Here is a 17,401-nt window from a genome sequence, read left to right as displayed (position 1 = left end):
AAACAAGAGAAGCCACCTCCAGTATCTGCCTAATCCAGGTACCTTCAAGATCGTGCACGTTTTGGTAAAGATAACTGCTCATTCTTCCAACAGTAATTTTCAAAGAAAATAACCTTAATCGTTACAACCTTTCTTCATTGGAAAAGCCCCAAAAATGAGATGTGAATTGTTTTTATATTCTTTTTGTAAGTAGATTAAACCTGTAGAATACTCCACATCTGGGTTCTGCAGTACCCTATAGCCACACGAAACCTTCCCTACTTTTATATCCCACTCCTTTTGTAATAAACAACAGCATTCAATTTGCCTTCCTAATGTCTTGCCATATTTGCATGCTAACTTTGAGATTCATTTATCAGGATATCCAAGTCCAGTTGGAGTATAGACTTCTGCAGTCTTTCTCCATTTAAATAGTGTGCTGTTTTTCCTGCGAAGAATGGATATATATTTCTTCACATTTTGACTACATTCCATCTGCCAATCTTTTTTAATGATGTAAAAGCATTTGCCAGATCCGTTCTGGTTTGTATCTTGTGGAAGAAATCTCCAGTGGTCCTCAGATTTGTGGCAGCAAATGACAAGCAGACTTGGCTACTGTGAGAAACTGAAAGAAAGCAATTGGGTACCCCCAGCAACCCGAACAAGGAGAAGAGGCATCAACGTTTGAGAATCAGGGTAGAAGGTCAGTTAGCCAAAAAATATTAATGGAATCCTACCTCCGAGAAATATGGAACACTGAGGAAAAGTGAATTCTGGAAAGCTGTGGCATATCTATTGGGTTAGTTCCCTTTTAAATGAATAGGTCCTCAAGAATTCTGGGAGGGTAATAGCAAGTAGAACTGAGTTCATAGAACATGTAATTGTTTATTGTAAGGTTTTTTAAACATTCTTTTGATACACTAGATAATTTGTTTCTGTTTAGAAATGTGAAATTTCAAAGCATCGCTCTGCCAGTTAATTGCTGGCTGTTTGGATTTTTTTTAAAAATGTTGACGGCCCATGACAGGATCTCAACAACATACTTGAAACAAAACTGCTGGGAAGCAAATTAACATTTTACCAGTTATTTTGGTTTGTTTTCTGTTTCCTCATGGTAAATATGTTATCTGTGTGTATGCTACGTACGAAGCCATCTTTTACGTTCTGGTAAACTGCATGAGAGCCTAAAAAGGAATTTTCAGTTTTGCAGTGAACGGCAAAGCAAGCAAATATATCTTGGGCTAATGGTGATGCATTTTGGACGATCAAATTCAAGGGCGAACTATACAGTAAATGGAAAAGTCCTAGGGAAAATTGATGAACAGAGAGATCTGGGTGTTCAGGTCCATTGTTCCCTGAAGGTGACAACACAGGTCAATAGGGTGGTCAAGAAGGAATATGGCATGCTTTCCTTCATTGGGCGGGGTATTGAGTACAAGAGTTGGCAGGTCATGTTGCAGTTGTATAGAACTTTGGTTCGGCCACATTTGGAGTACCGTGTACAGTTCTGGTCGCCACATTACAAAAAGGATGTGGATGCTTTGGAGAGGGTGCAGAGAAGGTTCACCAGGATGTTGCCTGGTATGGAGGGTGCTAGCTATGAAGAGAGGTTGAATAGATTAGGATTATTTTCATTAGGAAGACAGAGATTGAGGGGGGACCTGATTGAGGTCTACAAAATCATGAGGGGTATAGACAGGGTGGATAGCAAGAAGCTTTTTCCCAGAGTGGAGGACTCAATTACTAGGGGTCATGAGTTCAAAGTGAGAGGAGGAAAGTTTAGGGGAGATATGCGTGGGAAGTTCTTTACACAGAGAGTGGTGGGTGCCTGGAACGTGTTGCCAGCGGAGGTGGTAGACGCAGACACGTTATAGTGTCTTTTAAGATATGTTCGGACAGGTACATGGATGGGCAGGGAGCAAATGGACTCAGACCGTTAGAAAATAGATGACAGGTTAGACAGAGGATCTTGATCGGCGCAGGCTTGGAGGGCTGAAGGGCCTGTTCCTGTGCTGTAATTTTCTTTGTTCTAAGAGAGTTTGGAAATTTAAGGAAACCTCACAATGTAATTTTCTTTTTAATTAGGGATTTTTAATCTGCCACAGAATGAGGTTGAGGCCAAAACTTTGTGTTTTCAAGAAGGAGGTAGATTTAGCTCTTGTGGCTAAAAGAATCAAGGGACATGGGAGGAGGGTAGGATTAGGTGGTTGAGCTCAATGCTCAGCCATGATCATGTTGAATGGCTCATTCTCACTTATATCTTCCATCTTTCTGTGAAAAAAATTAACTATAAGACTAAAGCATGAATCCTCTCAGATGTGTCAGTTGTCAGTCAGTGATTTTAGTTTTGTTGATGGTAGTGGTGGTGAGACTCAGGTCATTCATGTCCACCATATTAGTAATTCTAGCCATTCAAAATTAAGCAATTAAACTGAAATTGCTTATTTTTTCTTTTCAGGCCCTGCATTCTTATTATGGATTCACTGAGAGCAGCTTCACAATTACACACAGTGAAGATTTTACGAGAGTGAGTATTAATACAGTACATTCTTAGTCACTTGGGAATGCGGATATTGAGCATTACTGAGAAAAGACTCGTTTTGTCCAAGTTTTTTATGTTGCACTTGTCAAAACAATTCACAGGAATATCCATATCAAGGGGAACAATATTTTTATATTGAACGTGCAAAACACACTGCTGTTGTAAAAATGTAAAAGTGTTCTATCTGTTAGAAGTCATAGAAGTAAGAATTTATTTGAATTAATGGGAATCGTCAAAGTATTTATTTTCCTTTACAATTTGTTTCATAAAATGCCTAGGGCACTTAAAAGGCTCATTTAGTTGAAAAAGATAATTTGCCATTCATTTAGATCTAGAACACAAAGTATAAAATTTAAATAAATTAAGAAACTGAACTGGACTTGCCAAATAAATACTGAGGCTAAAAGAGCATGCCAGAGTATCGGAATCCTGCAGGAGTAACTAACCTCCTAACTCACCAATACCTATCCACTGTCTACAGTGCATAAGTCAGAAATGTGATGAAGTATTTGCTGCTATTCACCAAAGTAGAATAGCAGCAGTGCATGTCATCTGCAAGATGCACTGCAAATACTCACTAAGCCAACTTAATCAGCACCTTCCATAAACGGAGTGACCACCATCGAGAAGGACGAGGATGGCAAGTATGTGGGAAGACCATCTCCTGCAAGTTCCCTAACAAGGCACTCGCCACCCTAACTCTCAGATATGTTGCCTTTACTTCAGTGTGATTGGATCAGAATCCTGGAATTCTCTCACTGACAGTACTGTGGGAGTAGCTACAGTAAATGGGCTGCAGTGATTCCAAGAGGCAACTCTGCACTGCCAAACAAAAGGCAGCTATGAATGGGGAATAAATACTGGTCTGGCCAGTTACCCTCTGCTCCCACGATTCAATTAAAGAAAAAAATTGAACCAAGGAGTTGGGCGTTCTTTATCTGATGTACGTACTGTCCCAAGCTATTGATGCTTACCAATGTATGCAGGTATTGGCATTCTTTGACCTTCAATGGCATAAGTATGAACACCCTCCACTTCCATATCTTTGCTGATACCCATCTTTACAGTTCTTCCATATTCTTGACTGCATACTGTCACATTGCTGTCTGACAATTTGTCTCCTGTTTCTATTATTAAGCCGAACATTCCAGCTTAACTTTGACAAGCCCACTTTTTTTAAAATTGGTTTCCTCCAAATCCCTTATGCATGTTCCCCTGCTCTATTTTCCTGGCTGGCTGTCCTTTTTTGAGGCTGAATTTAATCGTGAGTGCCTTTTTTAAAAAAAAATCTTGTATTACCCTCTTCTGAGCTTCAAACCCCACACTCTCTATGTGCATCAATACTCGTAACTCTCACTGTGTGATCATGTGTTGGTTGCATAGGTAACAGTGTCACTCTAACCTCAAACCTACATTCAACCTCTTGGCATTTCGTTTCCAATCTGATTTCAGGACTCCTCTCATGCATCATCTTGCATCATCTTGCATTAACTTAAATTCATTCAAAGTGTCATCACTTAAGGACCGCTAGGATCTTCTGTCACTGACCTATTGAGTATTAGTTGTTAATGCATTGGCTCTCGATTCCTTTGTACAAACTTTACCTTTGTTTTGCCGCTCTGAATCTCCATGGCCTCACACACTTTGTGGTGTTTTGATTCTAATCTACTTGTTTGCTTCCATTTATTTCTTCTTCAGCATCATGTACTTACCTTTCAGCTTTTCACTTTTGTTGTGAGTTTTATTTCCTGAATGCCTCCCTCCACCAATTCCTTGAGACCTATTTCTTCAACCGTTTTTTTCAGTAATTACCTGAATTCTTTCCGGCTTTGTTTCTGTCCCACCCACTTATCCCAGTCGTTTTGTAGTGTATCTTCTGATGTTTTGCTTATGTTTTTTGATACTATGTATATGTTTATATGTTTTGCATATTGTTGGACAGTTATAAATTGGTAATGGCGTTGGTTTACTTTGGGTCAGCTAAATACTATTTTAAAACTGTTACTACAGTTCTGCTCTTTTTCAGACATGGTAAATGAAAACTGTTTTGACACACTTCCCATTTTCTTTAATAGGTATCTGCAGATTGAGTGGGAAGTGAAAAAAAGAGGACAGCGCAGTTTCACAGCAGAAAACATGAAGGGCTCAGTCCCAAGAGTGCCAAAGCAAGATAACAGCAGTGACTGTGGCATTTACTTGCTGCAGTATGTGGAAAGTTTCTTTCAGGTAACTTTTTTTTATCATCAACTGCATGTTGTTTAAGCATTGGAAATAAATTATGTCGGTGAAGTTTTCAAATTAAGTTTCTGAGGCAACCACAAAGAATTACTGATTGAACTGAATATGGAAAACAACAGAGTTGTTGTGTTTGAAAAATCTGTGAAATTACTGATTGAACTGAACATGGAAAACAACAGAGTTGTTGTGTTTGAAAAATCTGTGAAATTGCAATGTTCAAAACAGGGACATTCCTTTAATGGAACATAACCTCTCCACTAAAGAAATTAAGCAAGTGCTAATTGACATCAGAGGGCACAAATTTAGAAGACCATTTGTTCGCATTAATAAAACTATATAGGCCATGAATTTAGTGATGTGTGCTTGAATGTGAACATAATTGTTATGATTATGGCAGCAGAAACCCCTTCAGAAATGGGATGTGTGAATGGAAGCATAGAGCAATAAAATAAATTGTTCATAATGTTTTGGCAGACTGTAAATTACTATCTGTAGTTGTATGAGCTGTCCACTGTAGTAATTTGCTGCAGGTTGTCAAAGTATGTAGTCCCTTGCAGTTAGTTTTTGGTTGAAATCCTGAAGCTCTGTCAGTAATAAATTGATCAGAACTCAGCATGAGAAGTGAATACTGTTATCTGTACTTTACTTTTCTTTTGAGCATTTCAATGCATTGCATACAAGCTTGGAAAGGCTATTGTTAAAATGAAAATCTCCAAGAATTTAGTGAGATACTATAGGGTCATTTGGAAACCAGTTTCAACTCCGGACTCTCTTGTCCGCTCCACACTCCCCTCCAACCCCACCACACCCGGCACTTTCCCCTGCAACTGCAGGAAGTGCTACACTTGCCCCCACACCACCTCCCTCACCCACATCCCAGGTCCCAAGATGACTTTCCACATCAAGCAGATATTCACCTGCACATCTGCCAGTATGGTATACTGCATCCGCTGTACCCATTGTGGCATACTGTACATTGGAGAAACCAAGCGGAGGCTTGGGGACTGCTTTGCAGAACACCTACGCTCGGTTTGCAATAAACAACTGCACCTCCCAGTCGTGAACTATTTCAACTCCCCTCTCCCATTCCTTAGACGACATGTCCATCCTGGGCCTCCTGCAGTGCTACAACGATGCTACCAGAAGGTTGCAGGAACAGCAACTCATATTCCGCTTGGGAGCCCTGCAGCCCAATGGTATCAATATGGATTTCACAAGCTTCAAAATAACCCCTCCCCCCACTGCATCCCAAAACCAGCCCAGCTTATCCCCGCCTCCCTAACCTGTCCTTCCTCTCACCTATCCCCTCCTCTCAACTCAAGCCGCACCTCCATTTCCTACCTACTAACCTCATCCTGCTCACTTGACATGTCCATCCTCCCCAGACTGACCTATCCCCTCCCTACCTCCCCACCTATACTCACCTCTACAGGCTCCGTCTCCGCCCCTTTAACTTGTCTGTCTCCTCTCCACCTATCTTCTCCTCTATCCATCTTCGATCAGCCTCCCCCTCGTTCCCTATTTATTTCAGAACCCTCCCCCCATCCCCCTTTTCTGATGAAAGGTCGACGCCTGAAACGTCAGCTTTTGTGCTCCTAAGATGCTGCATGGCCTGCTGTGTACATCCAGCTCTGCACTTTGTTTTCACGGAATCTCCAGCATCTGCAGTTCCCATTATCTCTCAACTCCAAAGACATGGCTTATTTTAAAATAGTGAACTTTGGATGGAGGTGCCTGAGAGAGGTTATGGTAACAGGGAAGAGTAATTATTGTACAGCTTGGGAATCGGACTGGATATACTGTTCAAAGGTTCTAGGTATGAATTATGCATTTGCAGCTTGTGAAGGAGTTAGAATGTGAATGTATATGTATCACGTACCTTTCATGACCATATCTTGCACCGGTGCAGGGATTGGACTATCACAGTTGACAGTTTCACATGAAGGACAGATCAGTTCTGATGATCAAAATAAGGCAATTGTTCCAAAGGGTAACTACCAAAAGCGGGTACTCCAGTCGAATACTTAAAGCAGGAAAAGCCACTTAAGATATTACAAACAGTTGAACGTACAGGTTGAAAACCAATGGATTAGGAGCATGAAGTATAAAAATCGAAGGCTGTTAAATGCAGCATAAGCTTAGACCATGGCTTGAGGAATGAATATGCTCCTAGTAAGAAATTGCAAACAATCAAAATGAATCCTATTATTAAAAAAGATGAAATCAAACAGTGACACAGCATAGGAAAAACAATCTTGAATATTTTCATGGATGTGATGATAACATGGGAATGTAGGTCAACTGATATTGAGATTGCATTTTTACTAGGATTTTTTTCAAGCACTTTCTCTAATGGCACAAGTACACACAATACGTGGCACAACATCCACAATTGTGATCCATGTAAACATCGAACCACCTTGGCAGAGCAGATCCCTGATGAATTCAGAGCACATCTATAGTGTAACATTGAATCTGGTAGTGACATTTGAAGTTTTTATACTGGGAAACTACACCAGCACACTCACTTAGTTTGTAGAAAGAAATACAATTTCTTGTGGCTCTCACTGTGGGGACCCTACTTTTTGCTTGAGGAATGTGTACCTTTTACACCCAAGGCCTTCCCAAACTTCTCTAATTCTCATACATAAATGATGTGGAGCAGAAAGTAAGAAAATGCCTTATCTGGCAAAGATGACTGGTTCAGGATTCACAACCCAATTCACAGCTCCTTGAGGAGACAAAACTCTGGCCTTTGGGGTCTTTCCACGTAACTGATGACAACATTAGTAGATCACGATCCAGTAACTAGATGCAAATGGATATGTGAGAGATGAGCTAAATTAGCGACGTGTATCAAGCTGGTCAACAGAGGAAAGATGATGGAAAGTGATTGTCCAGGGTTACAGAGAGGATAAAGTGGTGCAATGTACCACTGTCATTAGGATCTGTTGTAACATTGGGATCACCTCAATTGCAAATAATACTTTACAGATCTTTGGAATGAAGTTTTTTTTAACACTCATTCTGAGCATTATTGAGATTTTTTGCAGCTTTTAGTGTAGCTTTAATGTGCTCAATTTAGTAATTGAGTTTAAATTAGTATCAAGGAATTAATTTCAGAACACTGTTTATTCTTTCTTAGGCTTGTTTTCTTCTTCGCACAATTTTATTTTTGTTTCCTCTTTCCACAGAAACCCATCACAAATTTTGAATTACCTTTGCAGTTGGATAAATGGTTTCTGCGAGAGGAAGTAAAGAAAAAACGGGAGGAAATACAAGATTTAATTCTGCAGTTACACAGTCAGCAGAGAACTGATGGCTAATGAATCTGCACATGAAGGACAAATATTGTACCAGGTCATTTCAAAGCTGCTGATCAAGTACCCACACATCTTGCAAATATGAAGATTTTAAATTCGACTGTAAATTTTGAACTGGCTGACCAATGATGTGTAGCACATTCAGTTTAAATAGCTCTGTTTATAGCAGTGTACAGTTTAATAAATTATACTGTTTGACTTTTTGGCTTTTTGTTTTTTTGTCATAGTTGATGGATCAATAATTCTTTTTAGTTCCACTGCTCTGGCAATCGTTTAAATACTTGTTCACAAATTGGGGGAACAGGGAGAAGTCAGTGAGGACTCTTCTGGAATTGAACATTACTTTCAAGTAATGTTAAAACTGCAATGATGCCATTTTAAGGTTCAAGTTCTTAGTTTTAAATCCATGATGACTTTTTCTTTTCATAACTTGGATCTCTTTCCCTCAAAGACTGTTTAAAAAAAGCCCAAGTTAAGTGGTAAACATTTTAACCATGATGCTAGCTGAGTAATCACTATCAGAACTCCGCAGGCTTTGCTGAAAGGAACTTTTTGCCATTAGGTTTTTGTTCAAAAAGATGCAGAGAATGATTGAAATACATTTATTATTGCTACTGCAGTTGAGTCCTTTGAGCGGTTGCTTATTGCAAAACAGTGTCCCAATCTAGTCTTCTATCATCCATTTGTATGAAAGTTAATTGCAATTAGAGTCCACAAATGAATTTCATTTGCCCTTAGAACAAATGTCAAACACATGTACATGGCATGTTAGCATGCCAAATGCTGAAACTGGTATGTAGATTTCCTTGCAATTTCCTCATTTGGTCTGTTCTTCATCCTGTTTAACTTTTGGGCTGGGACAGTGCTTAAAGGTGCAGGTAAGGGAGACCACAAAGGAAGGAATTGAGCAGAAGTCAATTATTATTCAAGAAGGAGTACTAAACCAGAGAGATTTTGTTTGAGTCATTGTCTAGTAAAGCCTAGTTGATGGTTCACAATCAGCTTTAAGTACAAATTGTCTGTCTACATTGCAAAGTGCAGAATATTAGATATTACAAAAAAACCTAAAGGAAGATCAAAGACAAAAACAAAAGCTTGTTGACCGTAGATAAGAGATAATGGGAACTGCAGATGCTGGAGAATCCGAGATAACAAAGCGTGAAGCTGGATGAACACAGCAGGCCAAGCAGCATCTCAGGAGCACAAAAGCTGATGTTTTGGGCCTAGACCCATCATCAGAGAGCTCTCTGATGAAGGATCTAGGCCCGAAACATCAGCTTTTGTGCTCGCAAGATGCTGCTTGGCCTGCTGTGTTCATCCAGCTTCACACTTTGTTATCTTGTTGACCCTTTTATGTTTTGGTTTTGAAGACTTTTTTTGTAGATCTCAAGTTTGTGATGAGTGCAGGAAGGTAGAATATCAGCAAAAAGCAGGAGTTCGTAGTAGAAAGAATTAGTAGGTCTTATGGAAAGACCGTTCATACTCTGAAAAACTTAATTCTAGCTGTTCCTCCAATGTGTAGTTTTTTTTTGCCCATAAAACAGGTCTGTCAGTTTTTCTTGTTAAGTGCAAAACCAAATGTGTAAATATAGAAATAAAATAATTAATTTCATATTGTGCAAAAGAAACAATTCAAATGGAGATGAAGCAAATAAGTTTGATAGCACATTGATATTAATTTTAATAATATAATGGTTCAAATGTTATATGGAATGTTTTGATTTTTCTGTGCTAACCTATGAAGGATGTTACATGGCTCAATATTGACATTTAGTTGGGATGAACATTCTTCAACCTAGTGCTGAGCACCTTGCTTGGCCAAATACCTTAATTAACAATGCATGGACACAAATTTATTGTAAATAACCTAATTGGGAACCAATAATTTGGTCTTTTCTCTGTGTTGAAGTGGTATATTGATGAAGTTGTATTTGAACCAAGATCAAAAATAACAAACAGGCAACCATTTATTATACACTTGCCCTCTGGCAAATTTGCCAATGTACCATAAAGTTTTCGCACTTCACAATTAGATAGCAAAGTGCCATTTTAACAATAGTTCAGGTTAATCATGGCTTTTTGTCCAAACTAGTAGGATTTTACACTGGTCCTGTGGGAAGTGGAGCATAGGAGCAGTGAATAAAATGTCAGAAATAATATTTAAAACTTTTCCACTAAAGCCAACTTGATTGAACATCTCCCATAAAACTGTAAAATCAGGAGCGAATAATTCTTTATTACCTAGGTACATTTACTGGGGTAGGACAAAAGTGAAGACTAAATCATTAACTTTAGAAACAATAATCAAGTACCAGGATACCTTTTTAAGCTGAAACCTGTTGGTTACAAGGCAATGCCTATTATTAAACATGTTAAAATAATGTCTATCAAAAGTCTCCTGGATAATGTTCATCATTACACTTTGTGTGTCTAAAACATTTTAAAAGGAAATAACTGTTTGTTTTTATCTCTTCTTAAGTACTTGAACTAGGGCTGCATAAACAACTGTCAATCTTGAGCAGTGCCCTCTGCAGTTAGCTTTTTATTTGCATCAGTTCCTTTTACTCCTTGTGTCGTGCTCCTAATTGGACAGCACAGACTAAGTACGAATGTATGCAGCAACACACTATTTGTGGTAAAATGGTGTTAGAGAGGCAACACTTTTAATAACAATATCTGTAAGCATACAGTGTGTAAAGGTTGTAATCCATGTATAAAGAATGACCGATAATATGGGGGAATATCGGTACCTTCTGTGAATCTTCAGAGCAGAATCATGTAGCCAATGGCAACTATTAACTTCTGCAGTCCTTTATTTGACTTGTCTATAGAACAATTCCACAAAGTTTAGCTTGTATTTATGAAAATTGTTGTGCTGCTCTGTCTTTGCAGCGTAATCATATTGGAGTGGACCATATCAACCAAACATAATCCTGCTGGAGTAAATTAAACCTGCCACTTTCAATCTGACTGGAGCAGGTTAAATGGAATGATAGCTGATATAAACATTAAAACTAATATAGAATACCTTGCAAATAAAGCCGAGCCATTCAAATTACACGTTCTTCTGCTTCTATGTCATCACGAAGCTAAGTCATGGCAATATACTATAAAACACAAGTTGTTAATTTGCAGAAAGTGCATATAAATGGTAGCTGCATTTTAATGCAGTTAAGTATGATGTGCATTTTCTTCCAAATATGGAGGCCAGTATTCAATGGAAAATAAAATAATCTAAATTGGGTAGAGGATCTAAGGTACAGATGCACAAATTGCTAAAAGTAGCAATTCTTATTAACAAAGACAAAAATGAACAAAATGCTAGGTTCAATTTTTTAACAGACATTTTTGATAAAAGCAAAGCTTTTGTTGAACTTAAATAAAATCTTGAGTGACCACACTCTCCATATTAGAAATAAATGAGCCACTGGAATAGATTTTACTTGAATTCTCCCACAATGAAGAGGTTGGGGCCTCCCTTTTCTCCAGCATGGAGAAGGCGGAGGGGTGCTCTGAAAGACGTCTCCCATATTATGAAGAGGTTTTAGAGGGTAGACGTAATCGATCATTCCTGGCTAGCATAGGAACCTTGAAGGGGAACCGAATGGCAAGCAGTTTGGCGTAAGTAGGATTGAGAGCAGGAGGGTAGGTCTCACGGATAAGATGAACTCAACTAATGAAGGTAAGAATCTAGAGCAAAATGAAAATTTATGGTTAGTATAAGGTCAAATTGAGAGATGCTGCTGAAATAGTTGATTGGGGTGGGGGGGGAGGTCTTTGGTAAAAATAATGTTTGTGGACTGTTTGTATTTATTGGAGGTGGAGGGTAAGAAGAATGAATCCTCATGAGATTGATAGTAATGGGGAAACGAAACAGGGAATCATCTTTAGGTTCCAGAATTATCCTTGAATGAGAAGTATGTTTGACGAATGATTGGATTTTTTTTTAGAAAAGCAGTACTTTTATGGTCCAGTCAGATTTGGAAATCAGTGCCTAAACGAGTTATGTGCAATAAATGTCCAATTCTACATTTTTTAGTACTAAGGGAGCAAGGATGGATTCCAAATCTTGAAGGGAAGCTAGGTGGCCAGCAGTTTGCTGTAAATAGGATTGAAGACAAGAGGTGGGTCTTATGCATAAACTGAGCTCAGAATTAGTGGAGGTAAAAGAGAATGTAGAGAATGATGTGAGTTTATGTTTAGCACAAGGTGAAAGTGAAAGAAACAGCAAAAAGTAGTTGAGTAGATGGTCTTTATTTTGGTAAAGGAAAGTAACCAGGATAAAAGTGATTGCTCAACTGGTAGAGTATTATAAGCAGGATTGGAGATAGATTGAGCAGATTGATAGCAGCAGAAATATTGCAGGAAATCTTACCTAGGTAATTGGTTCTTGAAATAATTGTAATTTAGGGAGTTGATTTCAAGGACATAGTAGAGCAATTTGGGTTGGAAGGCAGAAGTGAATGGTGACAGTTGCAAGCAAGTAATAGGAGATAGTTACCATTGGTTACATGGTTAGGCTGTTATTAACTTCTGCAGTCCTTTATTTGACTTGTGTCTATAGATCAATTCCACAAAGTTTAGCTTGCATTTATGAAAGTTGTTGTGCTGCTCTGCCTTTGCAGCATAATCATATTGGAGTGGACCATAGCTACCATATATAGAAAGGTCAAGAGGTTAACTGTGACTATTGTTAGGAACGTTTATATGGAAAAAGATTGAGAGACCAATGAACTCAGAAGAAAGTACAATATAAGAAATAGGTGCAGGATTGGGCATTCAGTCTTATAAGGTGAGTTGTGATGATATTAGAAGTCACCTCTGCCAAGGCTGATCAAGGATATTTTCACCAATATCTTGATGAAGCACTTGACATTTTGCTTAGAATGACAGATAAGGAGTGGAGAGAGTCTAAGGTGAAAATTGAAGAAGAGACTGCTAATGGTTTAGGTAGAACAAATTGAGAGAATTCAGTAAGAACTAAGAATTTCATCCATGATCATGAGACAAGTTTCCTTCTAAGCAATGATATCTAATCAATGTACACTTGTAATTTTTTTTATATCTGTCCTGTCCACCCCTCTGGCACAGTTACTGCGGTGTTCTCCAGGCTCTATACTTGAACTCCTAAGCAGCTGCCTTCTGCCCCTTGGTGACATTATCCAAAAACATACCTGTTTCCACACAATTTGTGTTATAGATGCTCAACTTTATCTCCCTGTCCCCTCTCTGCTCTCTAAATTGTCGGCCCACTTGTCTGACATCTAGTATCAGATGAATACTAGCTTCCTCCACTTAATTATTACAAAGCTGAAGCATTAATTTTGCTCAGACTTGGTCCCTCAGTTTAGCATTTGTCTGAAGCTGACTCAGATTGTTAACATCATATGGTATTGTATATGACACCAAGACAAGGTTCTGATCATCCATATCATTAAAAATGCCCATTTCCACCACCCTTACGTCACTGCACTGTATCACTCTGCCATTGCCTTAGCTCATTTGCTGCTGAACCTCTATTTCTGTTTTTGCGGTCTGTACACTTGACTGTTACAATGCACTACAGGCCACTCTGTTGTGTTCAACCTTGGGTGGACTTGAGGTCATCCTAAATTACACCAAGCTGTGATCACTTATCACCTTGGCACCTACTGATTTACTTTAGCTCCAGCTGGAGCAATGGCTTGATTTTAAAATTCTCACCCTCTGAGGCCCTATCCCTGCTAATCTCTGTAAAGTTCTCCAGCTCCAGTACCTTCTGAGATATCTGTACTCCCTCATTTCTGACCTCATGAATACGCTCAATTTTAATTCATCTGCCATTGCTGGCTATACCTTCAGCTGCCTGGGCCCTATGTGCAGAATTCTTTCAATAAACCTCTTTGCACTTAGACTTCACTTTCCCCTTAAAAGCTCTTCCTTTGGCCAAGTAGCATTAACATCGCCGTGTTTAGTTTAGTGCTATATCTTGTTTTATAATGTTTATGTGAAGTGTCTTGGAATATTTTGTTAAAGGTGCTATGAATAAAGAAAATGCTGGAATACCCAATGGTCGCAGTTGTATGTGTAGGGAGAGAAATAGATTTATAATGTTTCGGGTGTCTCATTTTTCACCAATTTTGGCAGAAAAGCACTACCTGAACTTTTCTGGAATACAGCCCTTAGAAAGGAAAGGTGGTAATGTGTATCATACTGGCTCTCCAGGCCATATTGTATTTAAGTATTTTCTGCCATACTTTTATTTTAAAACATTGGTTGTCATTTTTTTTCTAATTCTTATTTTTTAATGATTCTGTAATTATAAGCGAAGAATATAACTAAAGTATAACATTTAAGAGGCATCTGGATGGGGATATGAACAGGAAGGGTTTAGCAGGATATGGGCCTGATGTTGGCAAAAGGGACTAGATTAATTTAGGATACCTGGTTGGTATGGACGAGTTGGAACGAACGGTCCGTTTCCATGCTGTACATCTCTATAAGGATCCTTGAATGGGATTGTCAGGCCTTATAACTTGTTTCCCATTGATTTCCTTTTCTGAAAATTCGATACCACCTTTTCAGCAACCCAATGTCCATGGAGAACGAAGGACATTGTTCTAAAGAGGCAGAAAGCCCTGGGTATATGTGTGCACAAATGGTTGAAGGTGTCCATGCAGGTGAAGAAAGCAGCTTTAAAGTGAAGAGGATGCTAGGCTTTATAAGTAGAGGTTAAAAAGAAGGAAGTTATGATTAACCTTTGTTAAACACTAGTTTAGCCTCAACTAGATCATTGTCACTATTTCTAGGCCTTACACTTTAACAAGAATATGAGATCTTTAAAGAAAGAGGTGAAATTGCTTCCAAGAATGAGACTTTAATGACAGGGATAAATTGGAAAAAGCTGAGGTGAATGTTTAGGAAGAGAAAGTTAAGATGAAATGTTCAAAAGGGGAGGGTTTACATGCGATAGATAGGGAGAAACTATTTCTATATGGTTCGGAAACGATGGATGTTGTTAGTTAGGTAATCGGTAAAGGAAGCAAGGGCCAGGAGGCAAAGAGCCTTCTTATGCAGCGAGGTTTGGATCAGAATTACTTTGAGACTTTAGTGAGGGCAGCTTCAATTGTAAGTTTCCAAAAGGAATTCGATAAGCGCACAAACTGAAAAAGAAATAGTCAGAAATGAAAGGTCAGTGAGTGGGACTGAAAAAAGGAACAGTTGCTGGGGAGCGGGCACAGACTCCAGAACGTGCTAAAATATCGTCCAAAACATCTATCTGTCATTTCAGGTGTAAAATGAACGGCGCCGTTACAGCGAAACATTCTGACAGAGAGAAAATCGTGAAGACTTAAACAATTACAGTCGTTAACCACGTTTATAATTAGATTCCAGTGAGGAAAAATGAATTTAAACTTACACTCAACCTCCAACTTCACCTGTGTTATTTATAAAATAACCTACAGAATTGTAACTTTGTCAGTAAAGGAAGGTATGGAATTCCATTCACATAATATAGTATTGGGAAGTATCGCGACGATATTATTGTAAGTTTTGCCGTTATGATTTTTGAAATTAATTGCAGCTACGGGCGCTCATTTCTCGTCAACCTGCTAACACCCGTTTCTGACGCCTTTTCTATAATGGGAACAGCTTAGCAAAGCCGATTAGGGAGAAAGAATTGTCACTGAAATCGCGTCCGGCAGAAAGAGCAACTGTCTTCGGAACCAAGTCTCCTTTGAGCCTCCTTCCACTTGCATTAAAATCATAAACAGATATTGAGAAGGTGAGTTGAAAATAGGAATGGGATGTTTAAAAGGTTGTCTCAGATCCTCACTCTGACAGAGCAAGTTATTATCGATGGCGCTTTTGTCGAATTTAAACAGGTCTCGTTACCATCACTTCCTGTGCTGCGTTGCTTTCATTGTTTCTTTGTTTTCTTTAAGTTGTAGTGAGGCTGAAGAATGCTCGGTTATTGGTGGAAAGTGGCTCTATATGTCGTTTTATTCAATTACGTTATATTGACGAATTCAGGTAAAGGATTTTCAGATTATTTCAACTGAAAAGGTATAATGTTCCATCGCAAAATACATCTACGTTTGACACTAGTAATGCAACAGAAAAATTGTAACATTTATATTGCTTTAACATACATTTATATCAGTACAAAGCCCCACTTGCAGGACTTGAGCACGATGCTTGGGAGGGTTCTGGAGGCGGAAACCCGTATTTAAGAAGTATTTAGATCTACACTGGTGTTGCCAAGGCATACAAGGCTATGGGCAGCAAAATGGGATTAGAAGAGTTAGGTTGATGTTTTTGATCTGCGCAGACACAATAGGCCAAAGGGCCTCTTTATATGCTGTAGGTCTGTATGATTCCATGATACAGTAATTGAAAGTTGGCATCAGGAGCAGTGCTGAGGCAGTACTGCATTGTCAGAGTTATTGCCTTTTGGACCAGACCTTAAAGTGAATTTGTCTGCTCTTTCAGGTGGAGTGGAAAGATTCCATTAATCTATTATCAAAAAAGAAGAGCAGGAAAGTTATTCCTAGTGCTCCAGCCAATGTTTTTTTTCTTAATCGACATCACACAAAAACAAGACTGTCTCTGGCTTATGTCAATTTGCTGTTTGTGGAAGCATGTTGACGGTAATGGCTGTACTTCAGAAGTACCTCAGTGTTTGTCCAGCACTGCAGGAAATCCTGTGGCTGTGAAAGACACATATAGTAGAAGTCTTTTTAATTTGAGAATCCAAATTGTGCTGAAGCAAATGCAATTTTTATTTTTAAATGCCTCCTTTTTAGTTCTTGGAACAGATTTTCTTTTGTCCCTTGCCTCTCCTGTATCTGGCACAAACTGACTATGATTCATGTCTGAGCCTTGACAGTAAGTGTTCCCAGCATATTCCTCTATGGGTTATACCACAACTAAGCCTTATGTTGCCTCCACCCTTTGTCCATTTACCTGGTTTTCTGGCTGGTGATGCTAACTCATGATTCTGAGTGGAAAACCTGGCCATTTTCCTACTCTTATAGACAAGAAGATTGGGACTAACATCACAGTTACCGCCCTGTCTGAAAGCAGGCAGCTCAGTGCAGACACTTGAGAATGAACATGGGACCTTTATACTCTGTATGTCTCCATTATTCACCAAAAAAACCTGCTAAAGAAATTCATTTCAGTCAGTCAGTACATCAAAATGGAAACAAGAGAAAGTGCACTTTATATTCAAGAGGTTTATAGCAGACTTTATAGCAGTTAACTAATATTTATCAGAAAAGAGCATTTTTTAAAAATGCTGTAGTGAAATAAATTCATGTTATTTGGTAATCAGTTG

General features: G+C 38.8%; 2 protein-coding genes across 10 annotated transcripts in view; both read left to right on the top strand.

Moving 5' to 3' along the window:
• The window catches only part of senp7 (SUMO specific peptidase 7), a 111,064-nt gene extending 102,784 nt beyond the window's left edge, over positions 1-8,280 (top strand). For 4 of the 5 annotated variants that reach the window (XM_048541035.2, XM_048541039.2, XM_048541034.2 and 1 more), the window contains 3 exons: positions 2,438-2,506; positions 4,597-4,747; positions 7,954-8,280. In XM_048541035.2, the coding sequence (XP_048396992.2) occupies positions 2,438-2,506; positions 4,597-4,747; positions 7,954-8,085 (352 nt within the window). In that variant the 3' untranslated portion in view covers positions 8,086-8,280. Of the gene's footprint in view, positions 1-2,437; positions 2,507-4,596; positions 4,748-7,953 lie in introns of those variants that run through there. The other variant, XM_048541040.2, reaches the window with a different exon arrangement.
• A 7,434-nt stretch (positions 8,281-15,714) lies between these two features.
• impg2a (interphotoreceptor matrix proteoglycan 2a) overlaps positions 15,715-17,401 on the top strand; it is a 93,802-nt gene continuing 92,115 nt past the window's right edge. For 3 of the 5 annotated variants that reach the window (XM_048541312.2, XM_048541309.2, XM_048541315.2), the window contains exons 1-2: positions 15,715-15,847; positions 16,008-16,095. In XM_048541312.2, the coding sequence (XP_048397269.2) occupies positions 16,026-16,095 (70 nt within the window). In that variant the 5' untranslated portion in view covers positions 15,715-15,847; positions 16,008-16,025. The remainder of the gene's footprint in view (positions 15,848-16,007; positions 16,096-17,401) is intronic. The other 2 variants (XM_048541311.2, XM_048541310.2) reach the window with 2 other exon arrangements.

The sequence above is a fragment of the Stegostoma tigrinum genome, chromosome 12, assembly GCF_030684315.1.
Source record: "Stegostoma tigrinum isolate sSteTig4 chromosome 12, sSteTig4.hap1, whole genome shotgun sequence".
Classification (NCBI taxonomy): Eukaryota; Metazoa; Chordata; class Chondrichthyes; order Orectolobiformes; family Stegostomatidae; genus Stegostoma; species Stegostoma tigrinum.
This window is presented reverse-complemented; position numbering and strand designations above follow the sequence as displayed.